General features: G+C 41.9%; 1 protein-coding gene across 3 annotated transcripts in view; it reads left to right on the forward strand.

The window, feature by feature from the left end:
- The window catches only part of LGI2 (leucine rich repeat LGI family member 2), a 42,809-nt gene that overhangs the window by 25,463 nt on the left and 5,500 nt on the right, over positions 1-11,846 (forward strand). For 2 of the 3 annotated variants that reach the window (XM_018565563.1, XM_018565565.1), the window contains 3 exons: positions 3,247-3,318; positions 3,413-3,484; positions 9,613-9,782. In XM_018565563.1, the coding sequence (XP_018421065.1) occupies positions 3,247-3,318; positions 3,413-3,484; positions 9,613-9,782 (314 nt within the window). The remainder of the gene's footprint in view (positions 1-3,246; positions 3,319-3,412; positions 3,485-9,612; positions 9,783-11,846) is intronic. The other variant, XM_018565566.1, reaches the window with a different exon arrangement.

An 11,846-nucleotide genomic window follows, 5' to 3' on the forward strand; every position in this document is an offset into this window, starting at 1 on the left:
CCCCCAATAGGGAATGGTGATGGTACAAATAAGAAAACATAAATACAGCTATTTATCTTTACACTATGCATTAGGAAAATGTACAATTTAGGTGCATTGACCTGTAATTGATTTTTTCACAGAAGGTTATTCAGCTAGGATGCTGCCTGTGCTGTTTTTCCTGCAGCTATACAGTATATGTCCTCTAGTGCTTCTAAAATCTTCAAAAGAAAAGATTAAAGTGTATGACCATTCAAAACTTTTGCCTTCAGCTTTTGAGTCGGTAAAAGCCCATGTAGGGTGTGAAATTTCACCTTACTTCCTGTCCTGTTGACAACAGATTCACCAGACAGGAATTAAGAGCAAATCTCCAAAAGCAATCCCAGGGAGTACAGCAGAGAATATAGGAGGCTGAAACTCACGGAAGTGCCAGTGTCAGATGACTTCACCTGGGGAATTTTGTGCATCATAGGGGAGTCTGGCAATGTGGGAAGCCGAACAGGTAAGTATTGACCTACTTCTTTGCAGGAACTTATTTTTCAAGTAAATTAAAGCTTTAATAAGTGATAAATAGCACCTCGCGCCAAACCCTGTGCAGCTGCAAGCACTATAAGAAGTGTTACCCTCTGAATATATCAAATTATAATGAATGTGCTGCGCTTCATCTAGAACAATACATAAACAAAGCTCTATAATAAATATGTGCTTAAATAATACATGCAATCAAAAAAGTGTTCACAATGAATCTTCTTATAAATAATAGTCCTATGGAAAGTTCAATCATATATTCCGTATTCAAATATACACAAATGTGCAATCACACTGAGAGGGGGAGCACCTGGGTGATAATTGGAGTTGACGTATGGACTTTGTACAAAGAACTTTCACAGTGGAAGGATAAAGAGTGTGGTGCACTTGGGACAAATCCTGAGCACTATATACATGTGATTCCACATTTGTGTATATTTGAACACGGAAGATATGATTGAACTTTCCATAGGACTATTATTTATAAGAAGATTCATTGTGAACACTTTTTTGATTGCATGTATTATTTAAGCACATATTTATTATAGAGATTTGTTTATGTATTGTTCTAGATCAGGGGTGCCCATTAGGTAGATCGCGATCTACCAGTAGATCGCAAAGCGAAAACTGGTAGATCCCGATCGGCTCGCTGACCTGTGTCCTGTCATCCCATGTGCTCGTGCGGCTGAATGTGTCAGACGCCGCAGATGGGAAGGAGAGAGGAGACTTGGGAAACTGCTGCAGTGGAGGTAAGAAAAGAAAGACAGGAGAGAGAAAGTGAGAGAAGAGACAGCAGATAGAAACAGGGGAGAAAGAGAGAAGAGAGGGCCGGTTGACTTCAATGCACTGCCACACCCATTCCTGCCCCTGAATGCAGGTGTTTTACGTTGGTAGATCTTATTGAGCTTGTCATTTGAAAAGTAGATCTCCAGACGAAAAATTGTGGGTGCCCCTGTTCTAGATGAAGCGCAGCACATTCATTATCATTAAATTAAAGCTTTAAATCAACTGTCACCTAAGTAAAACATCTAAAGCAAGCTGATAGCTGTAAAGAAGAATCAGAGTACTTACATTTTCACTGTTGTCCTGCTTGCTGTGTTGAAGCAATGGTCTCTATAGGGAAGTCAAATATGTCCCCTTCTAAATCAGACCTATAACTCTGCAATTAGCAAAGACCATGCTCCCTGCAGAAAGTTTTAGCTTTGACCCGATTTCGGACCTCTGCAGAGAGATCTCTGCTTCCACATGGAGAGCAAGGATTATTATCTGCAGCATGCTGGCAGGGAACTTTTATCCTCTGGAGGTGGCTTCTTTCTATAGAAACTGAACTGTAAGACTTTATCTTAGAAGCAAAACTGTTTTGTGATGCACAGATCCCTGCTTTCTGGGGACCAACCCCTGGTAAATTTGTTACATAAAAGAGGAGGGATAGAAAAAAATGGGGTGTTTTGGTGGCTCCAGAAAGAACAAGTCCAATAAACATCAGTCTCATCGAAGTATAAATTTATTGAACAATATATAATAAAAGGATATTGAAAGGATAAAAATAAGACGCATATACCTCAGGGGAAAGGATATACCTCCTATCACCCCCTATACACCACAATTGGGGATTTTTGCCTAAATGATCATAACAGCTGAACAGCTGTGATAATTCCATCCTCCTCCACCCTGGGCTTACATGCCCTTGGCCCGCCATATGCCATTGCTAAGCACTTGCTGACCTCACACTGAAGGGACTACCTCTCCCCGCTCCTGAAGAAGCGCCCCATTGAGGCGAAACGCGTTGAGCTTATGAGTTTACAAGCAGTGTCTTTCTAGCATTGCAAGCAACATATCACCCCCATCAGCTTCGCTCTTTCCACTTGAGATATAATCCATCAATACCTGTTTTATTTTTAGTTGCCTTGATATTATGTTATTATGATGCTATTTCCTCACATGTATGAGATTATGATCATTTAGGCAAAAATCTCAATTGTGGTATATAGGGGGTGATAGGAGGTATATCCTTTCCCCTGAGGTATATGCTTCTCATTTTTATCCTTTCATGCATATTCAATGCTTTTATTATATATTGTTCAATAAATTTGTACTTTTTATACTTCTATGAGACTGATGTTTATTGGACTTGTTCTTTCTGGAGCCACCAAAAACCTTCATCTTTTTCTATCCCTCCTCTTTTTTGTAAGACTTTATCTTAAAATTTTGGAAGGCACTTTCACTTGTGTCTTTAATTTTGAATAGCACCCCTATGCACTAAGGAAATGCAGCTCCAAAGCACATTCACTGCAACACACTACAACGCGCGGTATTGAATTACTATGGTGCATTGCACCGAGAAAAAAGCTGTCCATGTTTTGTCCGTTCCTGTGTGTTGGCAGCCTATTCAAAGTTTCAAGGATGGTTTGCACCTGATTGATGGCTACTAAAAACCTTCTTAGTACGGACATTTTGTACAGAAGGCTTTCTGTGCTTGCAAGGATCCTACAGTGGGAGTGTTCATGAATTTCTCTCCTGCATCACAAGACTGGGTTCTCAGATTATAAGTTTACCAGCAAAAGGAAAGGAGGTGATTTGGTGTACCCCCGTAATGCCTGGGTTGGATTTCATAATTGCTGAGTACTCCATGTATGCATTCCTGGTTTCATTTTCAATCGGATTTTGCAGTGCTGTCATGTATATTTCTCTGAGTAGATACAATACAATCATGTGGATTAAACATTTCTTTCTTCCTAGGTTTGTTGAAGGAAATAAAATAGAAACCATTTCCAGACATGGTTTTCGTGGCCTTCGAGATCTCACTCACCTGTAAGTCTATCCCCTTTGATTTGCTGTATATTCATTTGATTTCATGTACTTCAGTAGCAGCAACTTCTTGTAAATACTTCACCTTTACTTCCAGCTCTCTGGCCAATAACCACATTAAGACTCTGCCAAGAGACATCTTCAGTGATTTAGATTCCCTCATCGAGCTGTAAGTATGAATGTTTATGATGAGTGTGAAAGTCACATCTATAATTGATGCATTCAGCTTGGTTGGTTTGGTCTGAGCCCATATATTCAACATATCACACAAAATCCCCAGTGGGACAACCATCAATGTAAAGCGCAGAGCAGGAAAATGTTAAGAGTTTCAGGATTTTATCACACTCTTGAGAAGATTTTCTATTCTATTGAGAAGATTTTCCTTCACTTATGGTGCGGTCACCAGGACAGGAAGTGAACAGTCTCTTTCTAATGAACATAGAAAACAATAAAAAATTATTTTATTTGGTATCGTGTGAAGGGTTACAAGCTTTATCAGGAGTTAAATCTTAAAAATGTATTCAAGTAACTTAAAGTGACATTAAACCCTCAGATTTATTAACATAAACCAATACTGTAATGTGTGCCTTACTGTAATCCATGGTTGTTTCCCTTCTCTTTGCTGCTTTCCTTTTAAATCCTTCTCTCTTCTCATGCTGGGCAGAACTTCTGTTTTGCAGCAGACTGCCTTGTCCCTGAAATGGATACATGGTGTCTGTGTGTAGGTTCACAACCTGAGCCAGCACTACAGGAAGAGGCACTCAGCTGCAAAGGGAAGTTCTCCCCCAGCAGGAGAAGAGATACGGATTTAAAAGGAAGAGCAGCAAATTGGTTTATGTTAAAAAATCTGAGGGTTTAATGTCACTTTAACTATTAACAAAGCTGTATCTTATTTGTGCATCACTGAGCTGTAGATCCTCAAATCATCTCTGAATTGGTGCTGACACTTTCCTTCCTTCTGGGGGGTGGCTACTTTTGTTCCCCATGGTCCCTGTGTGTGTTTCAAAGTAGACACCGCTTCAAGCTAAGTCCTGTGATGGACTACAATGTCACGTTTAGTTTATTAATTTGTATTAAGATTGTGGTCCATCACAGGAGTGAGCTTGGAGCAACAATTCAGAGATGATTTCAGGATCTACAGCTGAGTGATAAAAGCTACATTTTTGTTACTAGTTGGGGTACTTAAATACATCTTTAAGATTTAACTTATTAACTAATTAATTTAGCGTCACTTTAAAACAGACATGCGCGGTACCTTCCGTGCTGGGCGAGGCATTCTTGAGCCCCGCCCCAGCACGCCCGCCCCGCCGAAGCCCCTTCCAACCTGGACACCAAGCTAGTGTAAAGGAGGGAGGAGAAAGGGAGGAGACAGGAAGGAGCCTCCATGTCCCTCACTTGCTCGTCACTGGTGAGGCATGTCCTCAGTGTTTGTTGTTTTTTTTTGCTTGGACCAATGGCGCTTTCCATTGGTCCAAACCATCCACAGAGCTCAAGCCTATAACATAGGCTAGAGGCTGATGCAGCTCTTGCTTCACTAAGTTAGGTTACACAAGCAGTGTGGAAGCTCGCTGCTGTGTAACCTAACATAGATGTAAAAAGCCGGATGAAGCGCTGTCTGTAATGACAGGTTACACAGTGGGGAGACTTTCCCTGCTCTGTAACCCGTTACAAGCCACTCTGAATGGAGAAAAAGCTTTTTCCTTCATAATACCAGGTGAGGCTCTGCCTCACCTGCCTTACCTGACCGCACATCCCTGCTTTAAAACAACTGTCAGTTTTTTTCTGCTGCCTTTGTACCCACTGGAGAGATTCACATTCTCTATATGTCATGGTAATGACCAATGTCATTGAGGCCGGAATTGGGAGGCGATTCAAAATTTTCAGTTGTCGATGAAACAGAATTTAAGAAGTTTTCCAAAGGGGCATTTACACTGGTGTCAACTTCTCCTCTCACTCCCTATTGTGTCTACAGGACAGGGAGTTAGAAGAATAGTTAAGTAGAACTAATGCCAAATTCTTTTTTTTGTCTCGTTTTGGAGTAAGGGAGGGTTATAACCCCTGTCAGCTTTTTTGTTGCCATCTGTGTCCCATTGGGGAGACTTCCTCTCACATCCTCTCTGATAGCCACAACAGGAAGTGAGAGCAAATCCTTCCAAAGAGAGGGAAATTGGGAAATCCCAGTTGGTCCCCATTGTTCGATTTCCCATCTATTTCTGTTCTGATGACAACTCAAAATCTGGGATTTTTCTCATTTTCATTGATAATGGTCACCAGGACAAATAGACAAGTTGGATCTCCCTAAGGGTGCCCACACACCTTACACTAATCGTAAGATAATCGCGGGAAATCCCACGATCGTACGATTATCGTAAGGTGTGTGGAAGCCATGCGACCTCTACTACTGTAAGGTCGCACGACTTTAAACTTACGAACATGTTTGAAAACCCGCCGAGCATCGTACGATTTTCGGCGGGTGTGTAGCATGTTCGTAAGATAAAAGCCGGACGGGCCGGTGTGCGCAAGCGCACACTGCCCGTCCGGCATTGCGGTCATCGGAAGCCCGCCCCTCAGGGGGGCACGGCTTACGATCATCGCAAGTACGATCTGCCTGTCCAAGATAGGCAGATCGTCCGGTTTTTTTAAGTACCTTACAACCATCGCAAGACAAGAGTCTTGCGATGGTTGTAAGGTGTGTGCCCAGCATTACGGAGACACAGGTAGCAATTAAAACTTGACAGGTGTTCTAATCCCTCTTCAGCCTATCCAAAACTAAGAAAATGTTTTGGGTTCAGTTGCACTTTAAGGTAATTATCCCCAATGGGACTTATCATAGAATGACAAAAAATTGTGAAACCTGTTTTATCTATTCCCTATCCAAAACGCTTTATATGCTTTAAATATTAACATGTATATCTGCTTAGAGGCACGCACATCTATATTCTATCTCGAATGTGCTTACTCTCTTGGGGTTTCATACATTTGCCAGTTCATTACCAATGAAAATAGAACTCATACTTTTGTTTCCCGTGATTCCCTAGGGCTTCTATTCTCTAAACATCACAAGTGATTATTGGCTTAGTTCTAATTTATTTTCACAGTGTTCAACCCATATCTATAAACTATTACTTTAATGGAACTCTTAATGTATTTTGTAAGTGTATTGTACTGGACTTGCTAATGTACTTTTAATGCACTATTTTCCACAGCATAAATAATGCAACTAAAATCTAGGTCTGTCCATTTATTATACTGTGTAAGAGGAAGGCTTAATTAATTGAGTGTAAGGTCTACAGTACAAATTCAGGCCTGTATAACAAGCCAGTGTGGAAATTGTGGTAACCCATTGCAAGAAATCAGCCACCTTTTCTGTCTTGTTCTGACTTCTTTAAGCTAAAAAAAGGCAAATATTGTTGCCAGTTGTTATTTTGACCTTATAACTATCTTTTATTACGTAGGGCTGTGGTAGCCGTGCCAAGAACACCTTCCTCCTTTCTATCAGCACAGATGTGTACATTCAGCAGAGGCGAGCAGAGCAGGCATTGGAAAAAACTACAATACTGTCAGAGTTGCCTACAACCATCACCTTTAATTAACTTTAAGGGTCCACTCACACCTATGCATTGTGGCAGTGGTAAACATTTTTATCTTGTGTACCATGATGCATTGCAATGTCACCCCAATGCTTCTGCACTGCAGCACACCACAACGCACGGCTTTATTTTTTTTGCATCTAAAAAAATGGTGAATGTCCTTTATTGCCTGCAAGCTGGTGTGTTGGCAGCTCATCCAAATAAATGGGCTGCCCTAATGCAATGCACGATAGCATGCAAAACAACACGCATTAACACATTTATTATTACACAGCAACACAGAGCAAAAATTTCAACAGGTCCCAAACTCTGATCTGCGGTATCGCATTGCTTTGGTGTTGGTGTGATGTGGTATCATTCATTCTGAATGGCACCCCTAACTACATATAGTCATTAGAATATATTTGTTCATGATACTCCTTACTCAAGCCACCACTGTAAATTAGAAACATAAATGAGATGTGTGTGGATTGATCTTTCAGTACGTCTTCTGTACATTAGACCTGCAGTATGAATAAAGCGATTTAGCATCTATAAAAGAACAGAGAGCCTCCTGCCATTAAATGTGCTATTTAGCATCATATTCCACCCAGACGAAAGGAAAGCAGTTCGCTGCCAGTTTATCTTTATACCTCGCATGTTTTGATATTCAATAGGTCCCATTGTGGTTTACATCAACAACTCTATGATATCTGTAGGTTCAGTTTTTAGCGAGATATACTCTGTAGTGAAATGAAGAGCCCAATTAAACAGGTGTGATGAAGTGAAAACTTTGCTGAAAATCTTTTTTTTTTGCCATTAAAGCTAAACTCAAGGCTCCCCATTAAAAGAAAATGTGGAGAAGCAAATTAAAGTGTAAAGTGTAGTTTAGTGGTTTCTTGGGTATACATGATGCAGTACAGTAGCTCCAAATGTAAAAATGAATGCAGATGTAAGGGAGTGCATTACAAACAGACAAACAAGTACTGCTTCTGTAAAGACAATGGGGGGAATTTATCAAAACTGGAACAGACAAAATCTGGAGCAGCTGTGCATGGCAACCAATCAGCTTCTATCTCTGATTTTCAAATCTCAACTGAGCAGACTGAAGAGAGATGCTGATTGGTTGCCATAGGCAACTGCTCAAGATACTGACTGCTCCAGTTTGATAAATTACCCGCAATTAATTTTCTGGATTACTAGTCCAAGTACACCTTTTAATTTACTAATCATATGGGAATGCCTGGGTGGTCTGAGTAGTGTTTGATCAGAACCATGAACAAATAGTACTGTCACTGTAACCACCAGACTCCTTACGTCAGTTAATGGGAAGATTTTCATGGTTAGGACAACCACAGTATACAGTATCTGGATCTGCGCACTCTCAACACACTTTTTGGTCCCATTGAGTTGCTATACATGGGTAGCCAAGGGGGAGGAGCATAAGCTGGATTGAAAATAATTTAGAGGCAGCAAGACACAATCCCGTCCACTGGGGAAAACAGTTAGGGTGGTTATGGCACCTTATTGTTGGCTTACTCAAAAACAAATACAACAGTTTATTCAGTAAGCCTTAATTTTTTGGGATTTGGAGAGTGAACAGAGATAGTGGAACACCTATTAAAAGCCACAAAGCGTGTGCAGACCTGGAAAACGCACGCATACAGATTCCATCAAATGCCATTTTCAACCAGGGTTCCTCGAGCTGGGGCTGATTGACTTCCTATTTGATGATTTTTTTCATAGTTCTGGGGCCTATGTTACTTGAAAAAGCCATCAACATGTTACCGATGATCTTTTTAGTTGTCTTTGTGGTTGGCATTCTGACCACTGCTGTAAGGAGGGACATTCTTCCCTCTGACCACCGAGTTAAAGTGCATTTTTCCCATGACCCCTGATGAATTGTTTTTCGCCTGCAGTTGAGTTTCTTTACATGGGTAGCCAAGAGCGGAGAAGAATGAGCTGGATTGAGGCAGCAAGGCACAGTTAGGCTGGTTACAGCACTATATTGTTGACTTTCTCAAAAACAAATACAGCAGTTGATCCAGTGAGCCATTTTTGGGGGGGATTTGGACTATTGAAGGGATGTATGTAATAAAAACATAAAGGTTTTATTTAAAAAAATAATTAGCCTGTTGATGAGGAGCAAAAGGAGCAAACGGGGAAGAAAACAATATAAGCAGATTATACTTCAGCTTTAACAGAGAGTGGAATTCCTATTAAAAGCCATGGAGGATATGCAGACCTGGAAACACAAGCATAGAGATTTCATGATCGGATTCCCAAGTAGGAAAAAAAATAAGAAGTTCAAGTTTTTACCAGATTCAAAAATATCCATTTTGGGTAAACCTGCTTTTAGGCTTGATCACACTATGTCCATTAAGCTGCGTTGATTTGCATAGATCAACGCAGCTCAACACAACAGAAAACAATTGATTTTATGTGTCCTGTTCACACCATACATGTGTGGGTGGTGTGTTATGCGCAAAAATGTAACATGTCTGCATGTCTATGCAGTGCAAATCACTGCAATGCAGCGCATTACAATGTGACATTTGAATAAAGTTGAAAAAGGTAAACAGTGCAATGTGTGGTAACAATACATCGTACCGCTTCTACACAACGCACACCAGCGGGTGCGCATTATACAGAACATAATGAACCCAGCTGACGTGAGCGACCCAGCTGACGTGTTACTTTTCTTCTTACGGTATCTTTTTTGTTGTAGGGATTTACGGGGCAATATGTTTGAGTGTGACTGCAAAGCCAAATGGCTGTTTTCTTGGCTGAAGATGACGAACTCCACCGTGTCTGATGTGCTTTGCTCTGGTCCTTCTCAATATCAAGGAAAGAAACTGAATGATGTGACAAGCTTTGATTCAGAATGCATAACAACAGGTAGGTCTGAGATGAAAACTGTTCACTATAAGCTGCAGATGTAACTGGAACTTACAGGATCCACAATGCTGTAGTTTCTACTGATGCATGATTTCAAAGAACAGTACTACATACTGTATGTCTATGGAAGTTTCCATCCTGGAAATCTTCATGGCTTGCAGACCTGGACCATCATATCCCTCTTGTATATCCTGCCTCTGTGTTATTTAAAATCTTACAATCCCATAATGTTTTGGGGCATTTAATAAGGGCAGTCCAAGCAAAACATGTTTTGGTGGTAGAGGAAGTTTAAATTCAAGCACTTGATGGATTAGGGAACATTGCTGAATATTACTGTAGTGTTTATACAAGGTATATTGCTGTCTGAGACATACTTCAGTTTTCTGCTAAATGCTTTATGGAGCAGTAATTTCTCATAAAATAGGCAAAGGTAAATAGCCAATCAAACTAGATATGTGTTAGTGAACTCTGTTTAATTTTTTCTAAATAGAACGGTAATGGGTTAGTGATTTTTATCTATTATTGTTCGCATTTATCCAGGTCATGGTATAGCTAATAGTAGTTAGTCACATTCATCTAGACCTATTATGTAATGTTGGAGACGTTTCGCAGCTTATCCATGCTTTTCTAATAAGTGTCAGGAACCAGTGGCGACTCTAGGAACAATATGTAGGGGGGGCACATAAGATACAACAGTCAAATCTGGGGGGGCACTAATAACTTTCATTGCATGTCGCAACCGCTGGGCACCGATGAGCTGATTTAATTGCGGATGGCATCGGCACCCCGCGTTTGTGACATTTAGTCCAACGCCACCCACAATCCCGCATACCGCAACGGCCGGGCGCCGATGCCATTCGCAATTTAATCTGCTCTCGACGTCCGGCAGTTGTGGAATACAGCATGGGCTGACTGGCAACAAGTACAACCCAGAGGCCCATGATAACTTAGCCCACCCTCCAGCTCTGCCTCTTCCCCCGCCTTCCCCCTTTTGGCATCCATGTAACACTAGTGTGAATGGTCGGGTGATGTGAGGACTAGTGATGGGCTCGGGCGTGTTCGCAACTCCACGTGCCGAGCCCACCAGGAAGCTGACAGCGCCAATCACAGGTACTGAGATATTATCCCAGTCCGCAGCTGCAGAGATCGGGATTTGTCTCAGTGCCTGTGATTGGCGCTGTCAGCTTCCTGGCGGGCTCGGCACGTGGAGCTGCGAACACGCCCGAGCCCATCACTAGTGGGGACTCCTAGTAAGTCCATAAAAGGGGTGACTGGCTGGGGGATGGTGATCTCCTCCCACTGTGCTCCCTACCTGGTTCTTGCCTTACCCCGCTCCATGTCCGCCACTTAGGCACTCTCGCTCACTGTAGGCCGCCGCTGGCTGTCCATGCTTCTGGGCAGTGAGCTGTGGGAGGTTAGTGGGAGGGGCTGGATAGTGTCAAAGTCAGTGTTCTATCATTTTTCTCGATCCTATACATTTTCTCGACTGTGTCACTTTCAGTGGGGCCGAGTCATCCGAATCAGCTGTTTTCATGACTCCCTTTCTTCATGACACGTGCACCTGGAAGTGACGCAGTAGAGACATTAATGGGTTGAGGAAAATTGTAGAACACTGGTAGTGGAGGGATGCCTCGTCAGTGCTGTGCGCGTGTACGACTGCTGCGACCCTGGTACTTCTGCCACTAACTCCAAGCTGTAGAGGGACTACAAATCTCAGCACAATATATAGCAATGCAAATTAATACCACCAGCTATAGAGCACTATAAATCTCAGAAATACATTGTACAGCATTGCAGAATTCCATCAGCTACAGAGAACTACAATTCCAAGCAATACATTATACAGCAATGCAGAATACCATCAGCTATAGAGGACTGCAAATCCCAGCAATACATTATACAGCAATGCAGAATAATATGAAGCTACATACTCTGTGTTGCTGCAGGGTGGTGACCTGATATCCCGAAGGTCTCAGGGGGGCAGTGTGGGGTCTCCTCTGGGGTCCGAAGGGTCTTTTGGGCGGCGAAAGCGATGTAAGCAGCACTGTGTGGTTCCCCAGGTAG

Source organism: Nanorana parkeri, unplaced genomic scaffold (assembly GCF_000935625.1).
Source record: "Nanorana parkeri isolate BGI_ZX_2015 unplaced genomic scaffold, ASM93562v1 scaffold859, whole genome shotgun sequence".
NCBI classification, from domain to species: Eukaryota; Metazoa; Chordata; class Amphibia; order Anura; family Dicroglossidae; genus Nanorana; species Nanorana parkeri.